The following is a 26,199-nucleotide window of genomic DNA, read 5'->3' as shown; positions in this document are numbered from 1 at the left end:
ACACCAGGTCCTGGCTGCTTGGATTTTAAGACCAAGGGAAACTACTATTTATTGACCCCTTGGTCTCACTGAGGACCTGGAAAGAAATAACAGCAACACTGGGCCTTGCAAATCCAAACCTAAAACGTGCTGTCTAAAAAAAGAAACTTCATACATGTCAAAATATATAAGGCAACTCTTATCCAGTTGCCTTTTCTTTTATAATTTCACCATTATAGATTTATTCCTTTGGACTAATAAAAAGTTAAAATATTACATTGTAACTCACTAGCTATGCTTTAGTGCGACATTTTTAAAAAATTAATATTTCTTTATAGCTAGCTAAGCAAAGGGCCCTGAGGAGACAAAGAGAACCCTGAAGTTGGGAGAGGGGTTTGGGGAGTGAATTGTGGAAACTGGCCAATAGCTTAGAAAGTACTGGTTAGGTAGGAGGGTCTTGAGGACAGTATCTGTCACTTACTCAAGGATGTTACACAGATGTCATTCGATAAATATTTGTTGGCTGTAAAGCAGCACCTGGAAGTGAGGACGAGACATAGAAAATTTGCCTCAGGCTGATCCTGCTAGAACATGATGGCATATGTCTGTGTCATGTTTCATGTATTATGTATACATCCTGTGTGCTTGTCCTGATTGGCCCAATAGATTCTATGTGCCGTAAAAGCCAAGTGTTAGCTCTTGCTTTGTTTTGAGGTCTCTTTGAAGCCCTGCACACCAGGGGCCCTCCATAAATGGTGCTGACTGACTGACAGCCTGTGCTGACAACCGTCAGCCAAAGGGAGGAAAAAAGCACCTGAATCAACTGAGAGTCAGCCAAGAAACACAGTCAAATGTAATTTTCGGTACAAATATTATAGGACCTTCTCATGCTAAAAAACAAACAAAAAGCTCAAGGACACATTTTACGGGAGTGAACCTTGGGCAGGCTCTATTTTAGCATAGCTCTAAGAAACAAAGGAAAAGGAAAACTAAATCAGAATATTCAAGAGTATAAACATCTCTCTAGAAAGAGCAAGTCAATAACAATTCGGGCTAACAGATCTTTTCTTTTTTTTTTTTGAGATGCAGTCTCGCTCTCGCCCAGGCTGGGTGCGATGCAATTGCGTGATCTCGGCTCACTGCAACCTCTGCCTCCTGGGTTCAAGTGATTCTCCAGCCTCAGCCTCCCGAGTAGTTGGGACTACAGGCACCTGCTACCATGCCAGGCTAATTTTTGTATTTTTAGTAGAAATGGGGTTTCACCACGTTGGCCAAGCTGGTCTTGAACTCCTGACCTCAGGTGATCCACCTACTTCGGCCTCTCAAAGTGCTGGGATTACAGGCATGAGCCACTGCGCCTGACCCAGATCATTTCTAAAAACGTTTTTTCTATCTTCTGACTTTTATAGAAGAAAGCCTATGATTGGTTTTTATGGCTATATAGCCAGGCCCATCATCCTAGTCACTTCCTGGCCTAGGTAGGCCCCATCCAACCTAGGGCTTAGGTGCCAACTCAACACTGAAAACTTGGTTTGCCAGCACGTCATTATTTTAAGCGATCAGATTGGAATATGTTACCGTTATAGAAATTGGTTTGCTATTACAAGTCTAAACTTCTTTGCATGTGATCTACATGGTATTTAAATTTTATAACTCACATTCAATAGTAACAGCAAATACATCTTTAGTGCTTACTTTGTGCTAGTCTCTAAGTATAATTATGTGAATTCGTCTCATCCTCACACTAACTCTATGAGGGGACTTGTCCTCATTTTACAAAGGAGAAAGTAAAGCTCAGGGAACTTGCCCCAGGCATAGGGGTAGAAAGTGGCAGAGGCAGAATTTGAACCCTTAGAGTCTACCTCCAGGGGCCAGGCTCTCACCTCAGTCCTGGGCTATCCTGTAGTAAATGTAGTGCAGTTTCTAGGAAACATACTGCTCCTTATTTACCCTAGAATTCCTTCAGCGCAGGATTATCTGAGGACCACCTGTGTCACAATCACTTGATAAAGATGCAGATTTTAGGCAATATCTCATACCAACTGAATCGAAATTTCAGGGGACAATGCCCAGAAATTTGTTTTGTTAACAAGCTCCCTCGAGAAATTCTAACAGTCACCACAGTTTGCACTTCCAGAGTGAAGATTTCTTTCTAAGCATTTCTAGTAGGCTTAGGGTTCCATTTGGAAAAAATTGAAATGATATATCTATACCTGTAGAATTTTCTATAGCGTTTCTGTTTCTAAATAGGTCAGTGTTTAATTGAATGATATCTGTACCTTTTTTAACAGTAGCAACCAGATGGGGGGAAACAAACTTGCTTGAGCAATGGTGAATGGAGATACACATAGTATAATTTGCATTACTGTTTTTGTTTGTTTGTTTGTTTTGTTTTGTTTTGTTTTGTGAGACAGAGTCTCGCTCTGTCGCCCAGGCTGGAGTGCAGTGGTGTGATCTCGGCTCACTGCAACCTCCGCCTCCCGGGTTCAAGCGATTCTCCTGCCTCAGCCTCCCAAGTAGCTGGGACTACAGGCGTGTGCCATCACGCCCAGCTAATTTTTTGTATTTTTAGTAGAGACAGGGCTTCACCATGTTAGCCAGGATGGTCTCAACCTCCTGACCTCGTGATCTGTCCACCTTGGCCTCCCAAAGTGCTGGGATTACAGGTTTGAGCCACCATGCCCGGCCATTACTGTTTCATTTTGATCAAGCATTGTTATTATGGTTTCTAAAAATTATAACCTCAAGTCTTTCATATATATCAGTTTTACTGAGATATTATTTACATGGCATAAAATTCACCCATTTAAAGTTTGTAATTCAATGGTTTTTAGTATAGTGACAGGGTTGAGTGCCTAGCAAAATGATCAATTTCAGAATGTTTTCATCACTCTAACAAAAAACCGTATACCTATTAGCAGACACTTCCCGTTCTTGCCTCCCTTCAGTCTAAGGAAATCACTACTCTACTTTCTGATTCTATAGATTTGCCTAGTCTGGACATTTCATATAAATGGAATGATATAATACATTTCAAATAAGTGGAATAACAACAATATATGGTCTTCTGTAACTGGTTTCTTTCAGCTAACATAATTTTTAAAAGGTTCATCTATGTTTTAACATGTATCAGTACTTTGTTTCTTTTTATTGTTGAATAATATTCTATTATATATACAAATATTTCACATTCTATTTATCCATTCATCAGTCGATGGACATTTGTGTTGTTTACACTTTTTGGCTATTGTGAATAATGCAGCTATGAACATTCATGTACCAGTTTTTTTTTTTTTTTTCAAGACAGGGTCTTACTCTGTTGCCCAGGCTGGAGTGTACTGGTGCAATCTCAGCTCACTGCAGCCTCGATTTCCCAGGCTCAAGTGAACCTCCCGCCTCAGCCCCACAAGTGGCTGGGACTACAGGCATGCACCACCATGCCTGGCTAATTTTTTTATTCTTCATAGAGACAGGGTTTCACCAGGTTGCCCAGGCTGGTCTTGAACTCCTGAACTCAAGTGATCCACCCACCTCGGCCTGCCAAAGTGCTGGGATTACAGGTGTGAGCCACCACACCCAGTCCATGTACAAGTTTTTGAATGTGCATATGTTTTCTGGTCTTTTGGGTACATATCTAGGAATGGAATTGCTGGATCACATGGTAACTCTTGCTTAACCTTTTGGGGAGCTGCCAGACTGTTTTTGAAAGCAGCTACACCATTTTACATTCCCATCAGCAGCGTATGTGGCTTATAATTTCTCTACATTTTTGCCAGCATTTACTATTATGTGGCTTTTTTTATTCTAGCTATCCTAGTAGATGTGAAGTGGTGGCTCATTTTGGATTTGATTTGCTTTTCCCTGATGACTAATGACACTGAACATCTTTTCATGTCTCATTGGCCATTTGTATATCTTCTTTGGAGAAATGATATTCAGATCCTTTGCCTACTTTTAATTGGATTATTTATCTTTTGTCATTAAATCTAAACATTCTTTATATATTATAGATACAAGTCCCTTGGTTTGTAAATATTTTCTCCCACTCTGAGTTGTCTCCTTCCTTCCTTTGTTACTTCCTTTCTCTCTCTCTCTCTCTCTTTCTCTCTTTCTTTCTTTCGACATAGTCTTGCTCTGTTGCCCAGGCTGGAGTGCAGTGGGATGATCTCTACTTACTGCAACATTTGCTTCCCGGGTTCCAGCGATTCTCATGCCTCAGCCTATTGAGTAGCTGGGATTAGAGACACACACCACCACGTCCAGCTAATTTCTTGTATTTTGTATTTTGAATTTTTAGCTAAGCTGGTCTCAAACTTCTGGCCTCAAGTGATCCGCCCACCTCTGCCTCTCAGAGTGCTGCGATTACAGACATGAACCACTGCACCTGGCTATCTTTTCTTGATGCTATCCTTTGAAGCATACTTTCTTGATACTTATCTTCTTCAACCTTATTTCCGTTACAATGAAGTTGTTATGAGTTGAATACTGTCCTCCAAAATTTATCTGTTAAATTTATAATCCCCAGTATTTCAGAATGTGACCTTATTTGAAATAGGGTTGTTGCAGGTGTAATTAGTTAAGATAAGGTCCTACTGGAGTAGGATGGGCTTCCAATCCAATATGACTAGTGTCCTTGTCAAAAGAGGAAGTTTGGACCCAGGTATGCACACAGGAAGAATGTCATGTAAACACTGGAGTTACCTGCCACAAGCCTAGGGATTATTAGAACCTAGGAGAGAGGCCTAGAACAGATCCTTCCCTAGTGCCTTTAGCGGGGAGTATGGTCCTACCAACACCTCCATATTGGACTTCTATCTTCCAGAACTATGAGATAATAAATTTCTGTTGTTTAAGTCATTCAGAATGCACTAGGTTTTAGCCCTAGTGTTAGGATAGGTAGCCAGGCAGACATGAGCAAGGCAGCAGAGTTCCCCATCCATGTCTGCTATTTTAGAGAGGCAATTGTTAAACTGTCTCTCTAAAATAGTAATTGGTTGCAGCCAGCATCAGGGAAAGGCAATCTGCCAGAAGACAGAAAACATCTGAAGCTGGTGATCGGCGGCTTCTCAATAAGATCTCAGGAGTTGGATAAGAGGGCTCAAGCATACGCGCTAAGAGGCAAAATGGCATACAACAAGTATATGGCCTTCCTTTAGGATTGCTCAACTGGTAAGGGGAAAACACCTCAAGTGAACATGTGGACAACTTCAGTAAGGTGGTCCCTCCCTAGTGCTGGCAGGTCACTGCACATGCAGACAGCCCACAGCAAGGGAAAAATCAAGGGAGGAGACACAGAAATCCTGGCACCATGCTACTGTGTAAAACCCCAAGTCAAGGGCCGAACAGTGCACTTGGATCTCTCAGGTCACTCACTTGACCCTCTTGGAAGTGTACTTTACTTCCTTTAATTCCTGCTCTAAAACTTTTTGATAAACTTTCACTCCTGCTCTAAAAGTTGCCTCAGTTTCTCTGCCTTATGCCCCTCAGCAGAATTCTTTCCTCCAAGAAGGCAAAAATAGAATTTCTACAGACTCGACAGATATGCCATTGCTAACACTAGTAAACTAATATAAATGCCCAAAATAACAGTTAGATCTACTATTCTTTCTCCTTTCTTCCTTCCTTCCTTCCTTCCTTCCTTCCTTCCTTCCTTCCTTCCCTCCCTCCCTCCTTCCCTCCCTCCCTCTTTCTTTCTCTTTTCTTTTTTCTCTTTTCTTTCCCCTTTTCCTTCCTTCCTTCCTTCCTTCCTTCCTTCCTTCCTTCCTTCCTTCCTTCCTTCCTTCCTTCCTTCCTTTCCTTTCCTTTCCTTTCTTTTCTTTTTTCTTGAGATGGGGCTTCACTGTCACCCAGGCTGGAGTGCAGTGGTGTGATCTTGGCTCATTGCAACCTCTGCCTCCTCAGTTAAATGATTCTCTTTGTCAGCCTCCTGAGTAACTGGGACTATAGGCATGCTTAGCATATGTTCCAGGATCTCCTGGGCCTCTGTAATGGGTGATGGCCACTCATATTTAGCTCAGAATAAATCTCTTCAAATATTTTACAGAGTTTGACTCTTTTCATTGACAATAATATACCATTTCTTGGTTTGCAATCCTAATTATATTAATAAATTATATAAAAATTACATTGTATTTAATGGCTCTATCTTTACTTTTCCTATATAAGTGCCTTAGGGTTTTAAAACATTAATATCAAAGTATTATTAAAATATGTCAGTGTTTATAACCTTTAGTGGACATTTAGGTTGCCTGCCTAATATTTTGGTTGCTTAACTCCTGTAAACTAAAAATAAAATTTTAAGCCTCCCAAGTGACTGAACAGACCATGCCTTGGCCAAGGGGACTCCAGGGTAACCTTGAAAGCTAAATTCTCATTCATGACAGGATGCCGGGGTCAAACAAGCTTTATTATACTCCTTCCTCAATATTCAGGATGAGCCTTTCTTCCCTAAGGGCTAAACAGAAACCAGCCCTTTTGAAAGATTCCACCACTTATATCAACCGACCACCTGATATTGCCTCTAGTTTTTTGCCTGATAAGAGATTACCACACGGAGTGGTTCTGGCCCATCTCCAGAAAATGCACAGTAAGAGTTTTCATGTCCTCTGCTTCGCCTTTTGATGTCAGAGAACTGAAAACTTCACTCTCGGATCATGCTAACACTGCTATTTTTTGTACATGGAACCCATGAAGGGGCATGAAGCTCCATTGCACATGCACACATTTATCCTTTCATAAATATTCATGACTCCTATAGCTTATTGAATATGTATATTTGGCCACCCTGCTCAGCATAAATTCCTGTTCTCTTTGCCCCTCCCTCAGAGTGTCTGTTTCTGGCTTCTGGCTGTGGGGTCAGCCTGTCAGCATGGTTACCCTACAGGCTGCAACCCTTTTCGAGAAATAACTTTCCAAATTTGTGAACTTCATCTATTCCTCAGCTGACACTCTCCTTTTCCTTTCTGAATGGAAAATGGTTTCGTTCAAATACCCTCTCCTCCCACATGAAACAAGGAAGGCGATCCTAAACTCAGCACATTTAGGCTGTACTTTGTCTAAGAAACCAATCATGGTGTTAACTGACCACTGGTTCTTGGTCTCTCAATGCAATACAGATTGACAAGAGGCCAAAACAGTTTCCCCAGACAAGCCTTCATTGGAGTTTATGCTGGGACATAAGGGAGGTAGCACAAAAGAGAGAATTCCCCAACTGACTCCTCAAAAAGAGCTAGTAGAGCTTTTTTATTAGGCAAAGTGCAAGAATTGACATCAGGGGTAGGGTATGCAGGCTGGACTGGGCAAAGCATATGATGGGTAGGCTATACGGGTCAGCATTACCTGGTTGCTATGTTATCTTGAGTAATAGGCACCTTATGGGCTGGACAGAGGCAACAAGTCTGTAAATCAATTGTTCAGCATTCCTTCCCTAGCTAGGACACTCCACAACCTTGGTCATCTAAGGCAGTTCTGGGAATTCTGTTTTTTTTTTTTTTTTTGGACAGGATCTCGCTCTGTTGCCCAGGCTGGAGTGCAGTGGTGTGATCTTGGCTTACTGCAGCCTCCACCTTTCAGGCTTAAGCAATCCTCCCACCTCAACCTCCTGAGTAGCTGGGACCACAGGCACAGACCACCATGCTTGGCTAATTTTTGAATCTTTTGTAGAAATGAGGTCTTGCTGTGGGGTACACGCTGATCTTGAACTTCTGGGCCCAAACAATCCTCCCGCCTTGGCCTCCCAAAGTGCTGGAATTGCAGGTGTGAGCTATTGTGCCCAGCCTAGTTCCTGGAATTCTTTAAGTAAAAGGCATGGTCTAAACATTAAGGCATCAGTGAGGTAGTGGTGTAGGTTTTGTGCTTGGTGGGAGTGCATTAAAGAATGCTCTAGTAGGAGTGAGGTGAAGCTGAGCCCCATTCATACTCTGTCTCAATTGTAACCTCATTTTCATTTCCAGTGATTGATCTACAAACGTACAAATATAGTTTTGGTAAATGAGACCTAAAGGGAATTTTAATGGGGAATTTCTGAGACGTGTCTCCCCTGCTCCCAAGAAAGAGATGCGGAAGAGTAAGTTCCTGCTTCCTCCCCTGCTGCAGCCAACTTTTGACCATATGGTAGTCTGGGCTTTGGGAAATTCCTCATATAGAGGACTGAAGAGTGGAGAGAGAGAAGGTGGGCTCTCGATGAGGTTGGTGAGCTGTAACTGAAGATTGTCTTATCTCTGGACTTGTTATATGAACTGATAAATGTCTGTATCATTTAAACTAGTTATACTCAGAGTTTTGTTTTTTCGTAGCCCAAGGAATCTGAACTAGTATATCACTGTTCTTTCCAAATAATAACCTTTCACTTTATTTGGCTGTGTTTTTTTGCTAATGCCTAAGCTCTACTTGAACTTTATTAGATAATTATTCTGCTTTCTTCTGTGTTCTAAACATTTCTTGATTTGGTATAACTTCAAACATTACTAATTAATGCAGTGTATGTGTGCTGCAAATGGGTTACAAAGGTAATGAGATATCGACTCCTTCAGCCCTTAGGGTGGCCGGAAACCTCACGATGGTCAGCCTTGCCCTGGCGGGAAGCAGATTCCTCTATAAGAGTGCTGAACAAATAACATTTTCAAATGTGTTCACTGAATTAATGTATTGTTGTTGCTTATTTCAAAATAATTAGAAAAATAATTTAGTAGGGCTGAATCCAAATTCCCTATGGAATACCAACTAATTAAGTTGGAATCTTAATTAAATGATTAATGGAATGGACTTCTAATAGCTGAAATTAGCTATATTTCTCTCTATTCCATATCCCTTTTGTGGATTTTTGTCATTGACCCCAATTTGCTTGTGGAAATTGCAAGGCAACAGAAAACTCTGAAGCACTGGTTTAGAACACAGATGGTCTGAGTTCCAGTCCATGTCTGCTCCTGGATTGTGAGTAAATATTCTACCCTCTCTAGATAGTAGTTCCTTCCTTATCTGTTTCAATGTGAGGCTGGGATTTGCTGATCTATGGTATACCAAGTGTTTTATTTTGATAAAAATATTCCTGTATTCATTGATTATCAAGTTTGTCAGTTCTTTAAACAAATGCAATTTGTTTTTCAGGGTGCTTATATTTTTCCTGTCATGCTATTTATTATGTATTATAATTAACTCTCCAAATTAATGGTTTTCAAATGTTAAATGGTAGACAGCAATGATTCTGAAGACAGTAAGTAGATGGGTATAGTAGATAATGTCACATTCTCTCCTTTGATAATGAATAGTAACTTCATAATAACTTAAAGTGTCATATTTTTAAACTAAAGAGCAAGTTCTGTGTGGGAGGATAGGCGGGTGTTAAAGATAAAAACATAATGGGTTTTGGCTGTGAAACTGTGATACCATGTTCCCTCAAAAAGGCTCTATAAAGTCAAACGTAAAACAGTATCCAATGAAACAAAACAAACTTCATTATTATTCTTTTGCTCCTAGGTAGGATTCTGAAACATTTTGGTTTGTTTACTATTTTTACTTCCTATACGAAACCATATTTATTTATTTATTTATTTATTTATTTTTTGAGACGGAGTCTCGCTCTGTCGCCCAGGCTGGAGTGCAGTGGCGCGGTCTCGGCTCACTGCAAGCTCCGCCTCTCGGATTCACGCTATATTCTCCTGCCTCAGCCTTCGGTAGCTGGGACTACAGGCGCCCGCCACCACGCCCGGCTAATTTTTTTTTTTTTTTTAATTTTTATTTTTAGTAGAGACGGAGTTTCACCGTATTAGCCAGGATGGTCTCGATCCCCTGACCTCGTGATCCACCCGCCTTGGCCTCCCAAAGTGCTGGGATTACAGGTGTGGGCCACCGCACCAGGCCTTTTTTTTTTTTTTTTTTTTTTTGAGATGGAGTCTTGCTCTGTCGCCCAGGCTGGAGTGCAGTGGTGCGATCTCAGTTCATTGCAACCTCCACCTCCCGGGTTCAGGCAATTCTCATGCCTCAGCTTCTCAAGTCTCACCCTTCGGAATAGCTAGGATTACAGGTGTGCGCCACCATGCCTGGCTAATTTTATTTTTTGTATTTTTACATGTCTTGAAATGGTCCTTCTTGTCTTCGTGTGTGTGAAGGAATGGGAGGGGTGGGAGGCAAGAGGTTGGCAAAAAAATCATTTGTCTCTTTGTCAAAGAAATCTCAAAAAGACATAATGATCTACCTATATTCGCTAGCGCATTTTTTACCACATATCTCTGCAGAGTTGGGATATTTAAAACAAAACACAAGGTAACATGTTTCACACTTAAAAGCATGGTAGACTGTAGGTTACAGGTGACGTGAGGTGAGGCGATTTAACAAGCTGTGGTGTTTTAAATATCTCCTATACTAAGTGGTTTGGTTGCAAAAATAACTCCAAGGGAATATGACATGACCTAAAATATGAGAAGAGCATCTTATTTAAGCAATACAATGTGTGAAGTATGTTAACAAAATCTAGCTCTGCATATACTGTATAATATCTGAACTGGGATACATCAGCCCCTGTGGTTCACTATTTTTGGTTCTGAAATGCCAGCACAAGGGGCCAGCCTAAGGGCTCTGATTACCTTTCACACATTAGGAAGACAGCAACTCTGACATATCATATGATACAGAAACCTTCTCTGTACTGATCAAACACATCATTCAGTATGGAGTCATTAACTGGAAGGGCTTGCAGCAGTGGAAGTGAACTCTAAACACCACTACGTCCTTCACTTATTCATGCAAAAATTATTTATTGTATACTTACCCACGCATTGGGGATACAGCTTTAAAAAGGATTACGACCCTGCCCTCACAAAGCTTGCATTCTTGAGAGGGAGACTGATAATAAACAACAAATCCAAAACGTTGTTTCAGACAGTGATGAGGGCTGAGAAGGAAATAAAGCAAGGCCAAGTCTTTATAGAGTGTGGCTATTTTAGATGTATGGTCAGACAAGGGTTCTTTGCAGAGGTGACATCTGAGCTGAGACTTAAATGACAAGATGGAATCAGTAGGCAAAGTACTAAGCAGAAGAAACGGCTCTTGTGCGAAGAGCGAGCAAAAGGAATGATTAACAATGATGGATGGAACTTGGCGACTTCCAGGAACAGCATGAAGGCCTCTGTGACCAAAACATGGTGAGAATGTGCTGATGAGGTCCCAGAGTTAGGCAAGGAGTTTCATTTTTTTTTTCTAAGTGCAGTTGGTATGCACTGGAAGTTTCAAGTAGAGCGTGGATTATGAGGGATGTAATAACAACGGACAGTTTAAAATACAATATTGTACTTCGACTTGACTTCTTCGAAACCTAGTTTCCAATTCCAGTGCTGGTCAAACAACACCCTGGCCGTCCCTGTTTGCGCAGGCTGTTTGCGCTCGCCGCGGCTTGTTTGTCCCTGGCGCCCCGCTGTTGACAGCCTCGGAGCGTGTGACAGTTGGCAGGCGCAGAGAGGCGCAGCCCGAGCCAAGTCAATGCAGGGGCCGGGGCTGAGGGAGGGGAAGAGGCAGAGGAAGCGGTGGTGGCGCGCTGGGAGGGCGGCGGCCTCTGCAGCGAGGGTGGTGGCGATGCGCAGACCCAGAGGGGGAAAAGGACGCCTTCCCCGAAGAGCCTCCTTGGGGCTCACGGGGCCCCTGGCGGTTCGGCCCCGGAGGCTAGCGGGGCTGCCCATTTTGGCACTGGAAACAATGGTGGCTCGGGGCTGGAGGCAACTGCGCGAGAGCTGGGGGGCAGGGGCGACTAGGGGAGTTTCGGTTTCTCGGGCCTAGCGCCGCGGAGCCTTGCTGCGAGCCCCAGCGGTGGCACCCCCGGGAACCGCAGGTGTTGATTTAAGGCTTGGAACAGGCAGGCCTGCCCACATCCTGCGGCGCCTGTGATCCGGCCGGGCGATCCGGCGCCGGGTTTTGTTATCCGCCCGCACCTAGAGGCCGCGCCCGCAGCCGCCAGCCCCGGGACTGGACCCCAAGGCGCCCTCGGCCCTGGACCCCGGGGAGCCCTCGGCCCTGCGGGGTCCCTGCCCTCTCTTCCGTCTCCTCCTCACCGCCCTCCCGGGGCACTATGATGCGGGAGGGCATCCCTGCCGAAAAGACCTACAGCGCCCGTTCCCTCGGTCCTTCGAAAAGTGATCCCTCAGCGGCCAACCTCCCCAGGGAAACCGGCGATTCGCAGTTCGGATAGCGACCTTCGCCCGCAGGTTCCTGCTCTGCCTTCAGACCTCGGCTTCAGTGGCACCTGCTCAGCGAGGCCGTGTCCCACCAAGCCATCCGAATTAGCTACCCACTCACTCGCCATCACGTCACCCCGATTTAATGCGCAGCGGGGCACTGACTTTACACTCTTGTGTCTTCTGTGTTTATTTATGGTCTGTTTCTGGAATGTCCGCACCTGGGACTGGGACCATGTTTTCTGGCGCAGTGCGGGTGTCTCGGCGTCCAGAATCTGGCGGGTCGCAGTAGGGCTCCACAATTGTTGAGTGACTGAACACGGTTCCCGGCCAGGGAGAGCGCCGCAGCCAGGTCCACTTCAGGCAGTGACGGGGCGGGGCTTTCCCGGCCCCGCCCAGGTCCCGCCCAGGCCCCGCCCCAGCGCGCACCCGCTCCCACCTCGCCTCTCCGCGGAGCCGCCGGGGGTTAGACTGTGCATTTCCCTCTTGCTTCCTTCGCTCTTTCTGCAGCCGCCACGAAAACCCGGAACGGCGGAGCCACCGAGCGGCGGAGCGGCGCCGCCCCTCGCGGCACCTCCCTGGCAGCCCCTGGAGGCCGCGCTGGGCATGCTCAGTCGGCTGGGCCGCCTCAGCTTTCGGAGTAGGAAGCTCGGGCGCTCGGGCTGTGAGGAGCCGCGGCGGGGGGAAAATGGAGCCCTTCACCAATGGTGAGTGGGCAGCCGAGGCGCCGGGACCCAGGCTCTCCGGAGCCCCGAGGGTCGTGGGCAGTCGTGATACGCGGGATCGGGCTGCTGCCGTCACCCCCCACACCGCGGGCTTCCCACGAGGGTTGGGGGAGGCAGGCAGAGGGATCTAGGGGAGGCAGGGAGGTTCGGGGGGCGGGCGGCGGCCAGTGCGGGACCCGGAGCTGGCGTGAAGGTCAGCGCCGCCGCCGCTCGCCCGGGGTGCGGCCGGTGGGCGAACCGCAAAGTTTGGGCTGCTGTGCGCAGAGGAGTGGGCAGTGGGAAAGTTGGCAGCTCAGGTTTGCCCCCGGAGGAGGCGGTGTCGGCCCGACTGTCCTGCAGGAGCTTTAAGCTGTGGCAGCCGCCGAGCCCAACTTTTGTGGGGCGCCAGGAGCTGTCCCCCTGCCCTTCAGTGAGCTGCCGGCGTGACTTTTCCTAATAGGGCGGGGTGGGGGTGGGAGGCTTGGCAGGTTAATGTTGTGGAAGGAAGGAAAACTTCAGGAAAGGCTTGCTCACCTCGCTCGGGGCCGCAGAGGTGCCTTCCCGCAGTGCCACCCTGCTGACCCTGCCGAGGTACTCCGCCGGGCCACCACGCTTCCCCTCACTGGCTGCAGATCACATCAGTTTTTCAGTCAAAGACTTGTTCATGTCAAGGGTCCGTCACGGTGATACCACTGTGTGACAGGAAGCGAGAGTCAACGTAGGGAGCCTGCACCCTGCAAACAGCCACAGACAGCCCTTCACTGAATGGGGGGCATAAATCCCACACTAGTTAGAACGATGGCTTTTGTGCGACCCAGAAGTGCCAGACCCACGATACAGGGGTGAGATGAGATGTCTTACCATTTTGCGGTGTTGAGTGTGTGGATTCCCTTTTAAGATAGAAAGTAGGAAAACTGCCAGTAAGGGAGACGACCCACTAAAATTAGAGGATTCACTCTCTGGTTGACATGTTTTCCTGAGTATGGTTGGTTACTTCAAGTAGAGTATCCCATTAATAGGGGCCTCAGTCTGTCCCTGTTTAGGTACGTTAGTTACCCAAATCCCAGCCAGACTTTGTTGTATGCTGTGCTTCATTCATGAGGCTGCGAACTACTGATTATATTCTCCCTTCTCTTAATATAGAATGCTTTATTCTACTGCCATCTTTCTGTCTGTACTGTTTAATTAGGCTTACTGATAACAACTTGAATTCTGAATTTTTTTTCTCATTCAGGTTCTGTTTGTAATTACTAAAACTTAAAGAATAGTCGGGTGAAGTTACTCGAAGAATTAAGGAAGGTTTGAGCTAAAAGGAACTAGAGAGACCATCTAGTACTTTAGTGTAAAATATGTTTAATATAAGTCGTTAAGTCCTTGTAAGTGACTATTTCAATGCTTATTCTTTGTTCTTGGTAGAATGCTTGGAGTTACCATGTTTTTAAATGTGAAATTTCATCTAAATTAAAAAAAAAAAAATTCTCAGTGACAAGGCTGACTCACCCATTTGGTCAAGATTAGTGCTAGCTGATTTGATGAACCTTTGCCTACAGAATTAAAGTACTTTCTCAAGTTTTAAAATTGGCGTCTTTTCTCTCATAGAATATGCTTCTAGATGTGGGTATTTGCAAACTGTCACATTTGGGAGGACAATGGAAAAATCCCACAGAAGAGAACAAAAAAAGAAGCAATGCTTCAACTTTCATGTAGGAAATTGGATTTCTGATCCTTTCCTATCTTTCGGAGTTGATGCTGGAGACAGCTTGGCAGTGCATAATTTTGGTTAATGTAGCAGTCACTTCTTGCAGCCTTATTTAGCATCCTTTTATAAGGAAAACAGAAATGACAATATCTACAGTCAACAAGAAATTAAATGTTAGCAATTTGAAGTGCTTTTCAGGTTTAAGATGGACAGGGTATTTATTTGAAAACTTTTGAAGGATTGCTGTAGAATTTTCTAGTGTTTTCAAATAACATGGTACAGTAGACAGTTATATACTTCATCTTTCTGAGTACAAAAAGTAACGCATGTATAATGCTCCCATTGGTCTGGGTGTGATGATGCAGAGTATTTCATTATCCATAGAATTTATGATTGCAAGATTTATCGAGCCTGGTATTGGATTTTGTTACACATTCATCCTATTTTAGTGGACTCTTTCTCACTTACACTTTCTCATGTATCCCTATATATCTAGAGAAGTGTGTGAGCTTAACAAAAAACAGTTTCAGTAATTTTGGACCACATATCTTTTAGTTAAAAATCTTGTCACTGGTTCCACCTACTGACCTATGTATTTGTAAAGGAAGTGAATTTAGTTTATATCTTGTCACTCTAGCCTTCAATACTCATCTATTCCAGTACGGTTTTTTTGTAGTTTCTCTGTTTTCTGTCCAAAGTTGCCATGGTATGACCTATTTTTGTTGGGCCCTGCTCTCTACCTGTTGATAATTTGTTCATTTGATGAATATGCCATGTTAACCTGTTCAGGTAACATACTTCTGCAAACCATTTAAAATGCCTATCCCCGGAAAGGGCTTATAAGGATGGATCTTAGTGCTAGGAATTCCCATTTAGCTCAGGATCTATTTTTGGCTTTGTCCTTGGGAGGGATTGCTATTATGCTGAAGTCTGGACATCCGGTCTGGGTTTGGATCTTTGGTGGCTTTTTTATGATGAGAGATGTGCTAGACCAGTACTTAAGATTGTTTTGGCAATAATGATTATGTCTTGTTAGGCAGGTGGAGGTAAAACTGTTAGTTCATAGTGATTTGTATATTTAAAAAAAAAATCGAAGGCAACTATCTACTTTTTTTTGATAGGGATATTAGATTAAATAATTCTTTGATGTTTATCCAGATTTTTGTCCTTATTTGCATGCAGGGTTGGTATATTTTGGAAAAACTTAAATTCATCTTAGGAAATGCAGATGCTAAGGTTCACCCTCAGAATCTGATTGAGGAGGTCTGATTATAAATGTAGTATATACTAGAAAGTATATATACTTTCTTTCTTTCTTTTTTTTTTTTTGGAGACACAGTCTCACTCTGTTGCCCAGGCTGGAGTGCAGTGGCACAATCTCAGCTCATTTTAACCTCTGCCTCCCGGATTCAAGTGATCCTCCTGCCTCAGCCTCCTGAATAGCTGGGATTACAGGCACCCGCCACCATGCCCAGCTAATTTTTGTATTTCTGGTAGAAATGGGGTTTCACCATGTTGGCCAGGCTGGTCTTAAACTCCTGACCTCAAGTGATCAGCTCACCTTAGCCTCCCAAAGTACTGGGATTACAGGCATGAGCCACCGCGCCCAGCCGAAAGTATATATACTTTCTAGTTTGTGATATATTCTAAAGTACATCTAAAGGTTGGTATTTTGGTATTTTGAGGTCCCAGAATGAAAACATAATTTAAACATAATTTAGTTTGGTTTTTTTTCATATGAATATAGGTCCTATGAATCACTTTTGTTACCACAGTGTGGCGCATAACCAAACAAGGAGGACTTAACAGACTTAAAAAATTATTTTTGTTTTCATTTTCAGATTGGTATCCAATTGAAAGTATTTTTCAACTTCAGAAATGGGAAGTCTGGGCAACAAATGAGATATTTGTGGGTTGTAACACTGTAAAATTGTGATTCCATCTTTTAATTTTACACATAACAGTTGTTCTATAGATATGCTTGTGTTTTTAAAAAAAACTTTTTAGCATCACTTCTCAAAAATGTGAGCACACCACATTTTGTTTTTATTTTTCTTTTGCTCTATGAAAAATTTCCACATTGAAAGAAAACCCTTAAGAAATAGGAGCTCCTGGTTTCTCTGTGTGATGGAATATAAGTTAAATCCTGTTTTTATCTTTCTGTCTTAAGTTTTTTATTTTATTTGGGGGAAATAAGACTATTAGGAATCAAGTGTTAGCATCTCTGACAATCTATGGTTAAAGCTATAGCTAGAAACAGCCCAGGTTTTTTTTGAAACTGAGTGTCGTTCTGTCACCAGGCTGGAGTGTAGTGGCACAATCTCGGCTCACTGCAACCTCTGCCTCCCCGTTTCAAGCAATTCTTATGCCTCAGCCTCCCGAGTAGCTGGGACTACAGGCATCCGCCACCACACCCAGCTAATTTTTGTATTTTTAGTAGAGATGGGGTTTCACCATGTTGGCCAGGATGGTCTCGATCTTTTGACCTCATGATCCGCCCACCTCGGCCTCCCAAAGTGCTGGGATTACAGGCGTGAGCCACCACGCCCAGCCGAAACAGCCCAGTTTTTAACTGGGAACCAGTGGTAGAAAAGTTCTTTGCTATTATTTACCAGTTTCCAAAAAGTGTCTTGATATATGCATAAAAACAGCATATTTTAGAAACTCTTATAACCAGTGATTATAATTTATCTGTAGGTTATCCTTGATAACTCAGCCTGAAAGATATATAACCAGAGAGATTGGTTATAAGGAAATTATATAGAAAATAAGTAAGGGATAATTTTCTGCTCAGTAATTTAGTCATACAGTCATCTTTTGAATGCCCACTTACAAGTAGATTTTCTGCTAGGCACAGTTACATTAAAAAAAAAAAAAACCCACAACCTTGTCATCAGATGATGCTTACCTAAAGAGAAATAGAAGAACCTAGTTTTGTTGTCATGCTAATATGAAAATATGGAAACACAGAAGAAATAAAAAAGCAATAAAGTTTTGTCTAAGACAGTATTCTAATTATGAAATAAATGTACAGAAACCTGTTCATAACTGTTTCCATAAGTTTGCATGTCTACTAATTTAGTGTAATACTCCTATTAGGAAACAGCAGTGTTAATCCTCTCTATGAAAACATTAGAAAATTGAGATTTGGAAGAGTTTAGCCAAGATTACCCCAGACGTTGGGATGGACCTAGATGAGGCCTGTGGTTCTTGGCAGTTGAGGTGAGGTCAGTGCAGCTATGTTTTGTCAGTTAGTCACCTCATGTCTTGAAAACTGTAGGGCAGTAGTTCCCAAACTTTTTGGGACCAGGGACTAGTTTCATGGAAGACAGTTTTTCCATGGACCAGGGTCCAGGGGATATATACTTTCTAGTTTGTGATATATTCTAAAGGGGAGAAGGTTTTGCGATGACTATTGTGCACTTTATTTCTATTATTATTGCATTGTAATATACAATGAAATAATTATAGAACTCACCATAATGTAGAATCAGTGGGAGCCCTGAGCTTGTTTTCCTGCAACTAGACAGTCCCATCTGGGGGTGGTGGGAGACAGTGACAGATCATCAGGCATTAGATTCTCATAAGGAGCGCACAACCTAGATCCCTCACATGCACAGTTCACAACAGGGTTCATGCTCCTATGAGAATCTAATGCCACTACTGATCTGACAGGAGGTGAAGCTCAGGTGGTAATGCTAATGATGGGGAGTGCCTGTAAATAGAGATGAAGCTTCACTTTTTTGCCTGCTGCTCACTACTGCTGTGACCCAGTTCCTAACAGGCCACAGACTGGTACTGGTCTGTGGCCTTGGAGTTGGTCCCCCCTACTGTAGGGGGCTGGAGTTGAGCTGATACTACTAGGCCTTTCCATAATATAATTGGAGCAACCAGAAAGACGTAGTCTTTTCTTTCTTTCTTTCTTGTCTTTCTTTCTTTCTTTTTTAGTTTGAATCCCTAGAGAAATTTCAGCAACTTTTCTGAAAGTTTGCAAGAAACCAGGATTGAGAATGGAGGGACATTTTGGAGCCCTTGTGGTGGTACAGTTCTTTTTATATCTAGATCTTGACGTAGATCTACATCTGGCCATTGTAGAGAGGGTTGCTCATTGCCTTGGTGTTTCTGGACAGTAAATGGAACATCAGAAGTTCTCTGTGTCCATGGAAGGGTGGACAGGATTCCCTTGTAACCTCATCCATTGTTGTAATCCATTTGTGATTGTCCTAGCAGCACCTGAAGGACTTTGCATTTTACAAAGATGTTTAGGGAAATTTGGAAGAGGAGAATCAATGATGAAGATGAAAGAAATGTGGAGATTGGGGGTAAAGGAAGAAGCTGATAGGCAGAGATTTTAAAAATGGTCATGCCTTGATCCTTGCAAGTCTTTGGTTCAGAAATGAGCTTCAGTTGGAGTTCTGGACACGGTTGTATGAGGTTGAAGACAGAGTCTAGGTTCGAAGGGGACAGGTAGGTGGGTCTGGTTGGATTAATGGAATTGAGGGCTCAGGGGACGAATGAGTTAAGATTGGCATTTGGGAGCCTTGGCAGGAGATAGAAAACATTTGCCAGAAATTTAAGCATACTGTCTTTTCTCTTTTATAGTCAGAAAATTCAGTCACTTGTAAGTTGGGACTGTTCACTTTCCTGAATGTTTTAGATTTAAAGAAAAAATATAGCTCTTTGATAAACCACATGGTGTGGAGCTGTGGTAAGCCTGCTCTTGTTCCTGGATCACCACCGCTCACTCTCACCAAAAAACAGGTTGGTCAGGAGATACAGAAAAACGCCCATGAAGCCAGAGGTGGCAATTCACCAAATTAGAATCACTCTAATTAGAATCACCGAGCTCGGTGTGATGGCTCGCATCTGTACTCCCAGCACTTTGGGAGGCTGAGGCAGGCGGATCACCTGAGGTCAAGAGTTTGAGGCCAGCCTGGCCAACACGGTAAAATCCCATCTCTTTTAAAAATACAAAAATTAGCTGGGTATGTTGGCACATGCTTGTAATCCTAGCTACTCAGGAGGCTGACGCACAAGAATCACTTGGACCCAGGAAGCGGAGGTTGCAGTGAACCGAGATCATGCCACTGCACTCTAGCCTGGTGACAGAGCGAGACTCCATCTCAAACAAACAAACAAAAAAAGAATTACTCTACAAACAAGAAAAGAATCACTCTAACGAGCAGCAACATAAAATCCTTGGAGAAGGTGTGTGCTGACTTGATCAGTGGAGCCAAGGAAAAGAATCTCAAAGTGATAGGACCAGTTTGAATGCCTACCAAGACTTTGAGAATCATTACAAGAAAAACTTCTTATGAAGGTTCTGAGACATGGTATTATTTCCAGATGAGAATCCACGAGTGACTCATTGACTTGCACAGTCTTTCTGAGATTGTTAAGCAGATTACTTCCATCATTATTGAGCCAGGAGTTGAGGTTGATGTCACCATTGCAGATGCTTAAGTCAACTATTTTAATAAATGATTACCAGTTGTTTAAAGAAAAAGAAAGAAAAACTATAGAGAGCTATCTACCTTTTGGGACTACCATCGTAGCAGTCATTTATTCTATTTTTTGGGAAGGATGGGGACAGGGTCTTGCTTGGCTGCCCCTTGGCACAGTCACAGCACTGCAGTCTTGACTTCTCAGGCTCAAGCGATTCTCCTGCCTCAGCCTCCGGAGTAACTGGGACCACAGGTGCACACCACCATGCCTGGCTAATTTTTGTATTTTTTGTAGAGATGGAATTTCGCCATGTTGGCCAGGCTGGTCTTGAACTCCTGGGCTCCAGCGATCCGCCTGTCTTGACCTCCCCAAGTACTGGGACTATAGGTGTGAGCCAGTGCGGCCCTGAGGCCAGTCTACTATTCTTTATAGCCTGGCTTTGCTTCACTCTTCTACTGGTGCTTATGATATAACAATGAACCAATTAATTTTTTAAAAATTCCATCCATAACATGTAAATGAGGAGGAAACCAGGTCATTTACCAAATAAAGAAAATTCAAGCTTCCAAGGGAGTTTCAAAAAACAATGCAGGATCAAGTTCAATTACAGGAGATTTTTTGAAATTCTTTTTCTTCTAGTACATATTGCTTAATGAAGGTACTCCTGGGCATTCCACATATTTCAAAAATGTAGTCAGTGAAACAGAACTTCAATCAGTTGTCTGAATTTCTCTAGATTGTGGGTCTCAGAGGCTTCTCCAGCCAATTATCTGGGGTGAAGGAAGTTAAAGAAGGCTTCCTGGTGTTTCTGCTGGGGAAGGCTTCTTCAACTGAGGGAACAGAAGAATGAGGAGTGCAGTGAGAAAAGGATGCCTCTATGGGTTGGATGTGCTCCTTTCCTCTTGCAGCAAGTGATGACCAGCACTACGTGGGAGCGTTTCCCAGACAACTGCCTCAGGTGTCATTCAGTGCCATAGAGGAAATTTCTGGTAGCGAAAGAGGCTTAAGCCATAGTATTTCTCACAGCTGAAACTTATTTTGTCAAATTTAAAACAGTTGTTAGTATATTCATCAAGGAAACATCATTACATTGTTAATGCAAAGAGTCAAACTGTAAAATCTTTAAAGAGGCTTATTCTGAGACAAATAATGTGTGACCAAGGCCCTAAGCACAGTCTCAAGAAGTCCTGACAATATGTGCCCAACATGGTTGGGTTACAACTTGATTTTATACATTTTAGGGAGACAGAAGTTATAGGCAGACAGCAGTCAATACATGTAAAGTGTACATTCGTTCAGTCTGGAAAGGTAGGACAACTCAAAGCGGGGACTTCTATTCCAGTTCATAGGTGGATTCAAAGATTTTCTTTTTTCTTTTTCTTATTTTTGCCTTTTTTTTTTTTTTTTTTTTTTTGAGACAGAGGCTCATTCTGTTACCCAGGCTGGAGTGCAATGGTGCAATCTCAGCTCACTGCAAACTCCGCCTCCCAGGTTCAAGCAATTCTTGTGCCTCAGCCTCCTGAGTAGCTGGGATTATAGGCATGTTGCCACTACACCCAGCTAATTTTTGTGTTTTTTCAGTAGAGGTGAGATTTCGCCATATTGCCCAGGCTGGTCTCGAACTCCTGGCCTCAAGTCATCACCCACCTCAGCCTCCCAAAGTGCTAGGACTACAGGCATGAGTCACCACATCTGGCTACATTCAAAGATTTTCTGATTGGCAATTGGTTGAAACAATTAAGTTATTATCTAAATACCTGGAATCCATAGAAAGGAGTGTCTGGGTTAAAATAAGGTAAGGAGTTGTGGAGACCAGGGTTCTTATTATGAGATGAACCCGCCAGGTAGCAGGATTTAAGAGAACAGATGGTTATTATCTCTTATCAGAACCTAAAAGGTGCCAGACTGTTAGTTAAATCTCTCCTGGATCGGAAAAAGACCTGGGGTGGTGCAGTGGCTCACACCTGTAATCCTAGCACTTTGGGAGGCCAAGGCGGGAAGATTGCTTGAGGCCAGGAGTTCAAGACCAGCCTGGGCAACATAGTGAAAGCCCGTCTCTACAAAAAAATTAAAAATTAAAAAAAAAAAATTAGCCAGGTGTGATGGTATGCACCTGTGGTCCCAGCTGCTTGAGAGGCTGAGGTGGAAGGATCACTTGAGCCTGGGGAAAGAGGAAGTGAGCTATGATCATGCCACTGCACTGCAGCCTGGGCAAGAGAGTGAGACCCTATCTCAAAAAAAGAGATCAGAAAGGTCTTTTTCTATAGAATGTTCCATACAAGAGACAGCTTTGCAGGGCCGTTTCAAAATAGGTCTAAAAATAGGTCTGTATTTTGGGGTAAAATACTTTTCTTTCTTTCAGAGAAATATTTATTTTATTTATTTCTTTCAGAGCCTGCTATATGTTGTGTGATGTTATACTAGAGTCAGTTTAGAATTTGGTATTTTATTGCTACAAAGAGTCTGTTTTGTCAGATCTCTGTTTTAATATTAATGCTGGTCAGTTGTGCCAGAATTCCAAAGGGAGGAGAGTATAATGAGGTGTGTCTGACCCCTCCTTCCCACATAGCCTGAGCTAGTTTTTCATGTTTACTTTGGAATGCCCTTGGCCATTCGGAGGGGTAAATTCAGTCAGTTTAGGGGCCTATAATTTTATTTTTGGTTTACAAAATCATTCCAAGATCCTCTTTAGAGGAAAAATGTATAGAATTTAGTGGGAATGATTGAGGAGAACTCAATCTTGAGGAGAGCTCAATCAAAAGAAGATGTTTAAAATATCTTTTTAAGTTGGTATTGGTAATGTGATTTGAAGATAGAAAGAATGTAATACATGTCTGGCATCTGCTTGTCCTATAATTGTTGGAAGGGCCTCAATGATTAAGTAAGGGAGGCTGCCATGACATTTGAGTCTTGGTGAGAGGAACTAGTGTGTCCACATTTATCAATATCACCTGCAGGAGTTTGGGCTGGCCCCCTCTTATTAGTGGTTTCTCTGTTTTTTAAACTGGAGGCTCAGTGCCTTAGGGTCTAGATTGGGTAGCTACATTATGAAGATAACTCAAACTGAGCAATAGAGTATTGGGTATTAGTGGGAATAAGAAATGCATTGCTTTTTAAAGCAACAGCCTCACTTCCATCTGCGTCAGTACAGTATACTGAGAGGCTTGGTAACTTTCCAGTTGTAGGAAGTGCACAGAAAAATAATTGAATATAGAAAAGAGGGTCTAGTCTGACTTGGGGATTAGATAATAGAGCATGTTGAATTAGATGGAAATAAGCACATGTTCACTAAAGTGTGGCTAGCTTTGTTCAAGTCCAGTTGTTCATTGCAGTTGGGTACATAGTTCTGTTTTAATTAATTACCAATTCAAGAAATAAAATTGAGATTAAGACTTGAATTTATGCATAGAATCTTTTCTTGGTACATTATCGAATGACAATGACTATTGGTAGAAAAAATGTAGTTACAATCCCAGCCTTTTGACTAATCTATAACTAATTTTTTTTAAGTTGGTTAATGACAAGCAAACTGGCCCTCAGTCAGTTGTAAATTGATGACAAAGTTTTTACTATAAAGACTGAAGACTGTCATATACCTGGTGTTTTATCAATCCAATAAGTCACATGGAAAAATGTTACAAAAAATTATCTGCAAAGTAATTTTTTGTTCAGATTCTTCTGAGATCTGGCAAATAAATGTATTCACCAACAGAGTTTTTTTTTTTTTTTTAACTCACAAGTTTTCTGTATACATTGAAGAATTCTTATAAATTTCCCTTGCAGATCCCATTCAGTGATATGCATTCTCTGTTAAATAACTCACAGATACTCATTATATCTAATGTAATTTTTCATTTTAAATAAGGAATTATAGGTTAAGATGTTCTTTTAAGACTATAGTATATCCAATTGATGGAATTTAAAAGTAAAGTTTTTATCTTTAGATCTTATAAAGGTATTTGCAGCTATACAGATTTGCTTGAGAGAGTAATGAACATACATATTTAGGCATCACTGACAATGTAAATTACTTTAGATTGCTAAATCTAACAGGGGCCCTAAGCATTATTAAAGATGGACACCTATATTGTGAGGAAAGATTTAAGAAATACTTCGGAAGGTAAAGATTTTTTGTTAATTTGATTAGGGGGACAAGTTTGTATAAATATAAATGTAAATAATTTTACGTAGGAAAAGAAAAAGAAAATTGAAAATTGGAGCTAAAATAATTTGATTTTTCCCTCAACAGAGTTATTGGCTTTTAAGTGACTAAAAGAGCGTATCTTTATATGAATTTTAAGCATGGTCATATGATTAATGTAAGGATAAAGCAACCAAATGCTCTCAGTATTTATTCCCGTGCTATTTGTCTGTTTTTTAGTTCATGGAATATCGTGTTGTACTTGGTATTTTGATGCTTTTGAGATGTCCTTTAGACAGATTTTTAACAACAGGACTTCCTCTGTAGAATTGACAATGTGTTTGTCTCTCTGTGGCACTGACAACGTTTTTGAATGCCTAATTGTTCAGTAGAACTCCATGATTGTTATTAGAACTTTGTACATTATTGTAAATATTTTATCTTAGTTGTATATTCCACTGCAGATAGCAACCAGAAAACTAAATACAGAAGTATTACATATAGAGAGAATATAATGTACAAAAAAAATCGTGGGAGATGGGTGATTTGGGTTTAATTCTATTTTATTGAAACCAGAGAATAATGCGATTCAAATCTACTTAATTTTTCTTATTTTCCCATTTTTCTCTTTTTGAATTTTTTCCTTTTTACATTATGTTAGTAATTTGTTCTTCATCTCTTATTTTTATCACCTAGGCAGAAAACATAGCAAAGCATAAATCATTTTTCAGGTCACCATGCTTCATTCTTCTTTTATTGGGGAAGGGGTCGTGGGGATCCGGGAAGAGCACAATGTAAACATTTTAATACAGATTCCTCTTTTTTTTTTTTTTGAGATGGGGTCTTGCTCTGTCTCCCAGGCTGGAGTGCAGTGGCGTGATCTCGGCTCACTGCAACCTCTGCCTCCCAGGTTCCAGTGATTCGCCTGCCTCAGCCTCCCGAGTAGCTTGGATTACAGGTGTGCACCACTGTGCCTGGCTTATTTTTGTATTTTTAGTGGAGATGGGGTTTCACCCTGTTGGCCTGGCTGGTCTTGAACTCCTGACCTCAGGTGATCCGCCCTTCTCAGCCTCCCAAAGTGTTGGGATTACAGGCGTGAGCCACCACGCCCAGCCCAGCTTCTTCTTGCATACTGTTTTAAACTGCTTCAGTTAATAAGTATTTTTATTTGTTTTGCTTTTGACTTATGCCCATGTATCTTTTAAAAAATCTATTCTATTTTCAAAAAGATGCCCTCCCAAATAAATACATTAAATCCATTAAAATATTCCTTTATTGTATGCTACCTTGTTCTAAGCTTTGTTCTTAAACTTACAAACGTTAATTTAGCATGGTCCCTGATTTTGAGGAGCTTACATTCTTGTGGAATTATTTCTTGAAAAGATTATTGAGATGAACATACAAACTAGCATACTCTCCAGAAACCATCAGACTTTGAGAATTATAGGTCCAGTCCCACACCTTTTACTGCAGACACATTTGGTTTTGTACTCTTTTTTTCCCCCATTTTGGAGATCTATCTATAAATCTATCTTATTTTGTTGACTACTGTATAATATAGTGCAATAGTGAAGTGAAAAGTTCAGACAGCCACATTCAAATCCTGGCTCTTTATTCACTAGCTCTCTGATTCTTAAGGATATTACCAGAATGTCTTAATATCTTTAGTTAAAAACCTAAAATTTACATTCAAAAGTTAAAACTTTTTGAAATTAGCATTGGTCTAAGATACATGGTGGTTTGGGCATATTCCAGCCATAGTGAGATTTTGAAAAGCTGGGAACTAATGGTATTTCTTGGATCCTAATTCTTTACTAAGGGCTTGACGCGATTATAGGAGGATTCATTCCATTTCATATTTATTAACAATTATGAATTTGCATCACTTTCATGGAAGTGTTGCCTAAAGCAGGGGTCCCCAACTTCCATGTCAAGGACCAGTGCTAGGAACTGGGCTACACAGCAGGAGGTAAGCAGTGGGCAAGTGAGCATTACCGCCTGAGCACCTCTCCTGTCAGATCAGGGTGTCATTAGATTCCCATAGGAGCACGAACCCTATTGTGAACTGCA

The 26,199-nt window shown here is 42.1% G+C and overlaps 3 protein-coding genes across 4 annotated transcripts in view; 2 read left to right on the top strand and 1 right to left on the bottom strand.

Annotated features, from left to right (window-relative positions):
• LOC105483993 (endoplasmic reticulum aminopeptidase 2) overlaps nt 1–8,682 on the top strand; it is a 59,450-nt gene extending 50,768 nt beyond the window's left edge. Inside the window, exon 19 of the mRNA XM_011745114.3 lies at nt 7,932–8,682. Coding sequence (XP_011743416.2) covers nt 7,932–7,934 — 3 coding nt within the window. The 3' untranslated portion in view covers nt 7,935–8,682. The remainder of the gene's footprint in view (nt 1–7,931) is intronic.
• LOC105484070 (endoplasmic reticulum aminopeptidase 1) overlaps nt 1–10,860 on the bottom strand; it is a 178,571-nt gene extending 167,711 nt beyond the window's left edge. For both annotated transcript variants that reach the window (XM_071098679.1, XM_071098680.1), the window contains exon 1: nt 10,745–10,860. The gene's annotated coding sequence lies outside the window, so the exon portion shown is untranslated. The remainder of the gene's footprint in view (nt 1–10,744) is intronic.
• Nucleotides 10,861–12,682: 1,822 nt separating this feature from the next.
• Nucleotides 12,683–26,199, top strand: part of LNPE (leucyl and cystinyl aminopeptidase) — a 104,323-nt gene continuing 90,806 nt past the window's right edge. The window contains exon 1 of the mRNA XM_011745139.2: nt 12,683–12,847. Within this exon, the coding sequence (XP_011743441.2) occupies nt 12,829–12,847 (19 nt within the window). The 5' untranslated portion in view covers nt 12,683–12,828. The remainder of the gene's footprint in view (nt 12,848–26,199) is intronic.

The sequence above is a fragment of the Macaca nemestrina genome, chromosome 6 (genome assembly GCF_043159975.1).
Source record: "Macaca nemestrina isolate mMacNem1 chromosome 6, mMacNem.hap1, whole genome shotgun sequence".
Classification (NCBI taxonomy): Eukaryota; Metazoa; Chordata; class Mammalia; order Primates; family Cercopithecidae; genus Macaca; species Macaca nemestrina.
This window is presented reverse-complemented; position numbering and strand designations above follow the sequence as displayed.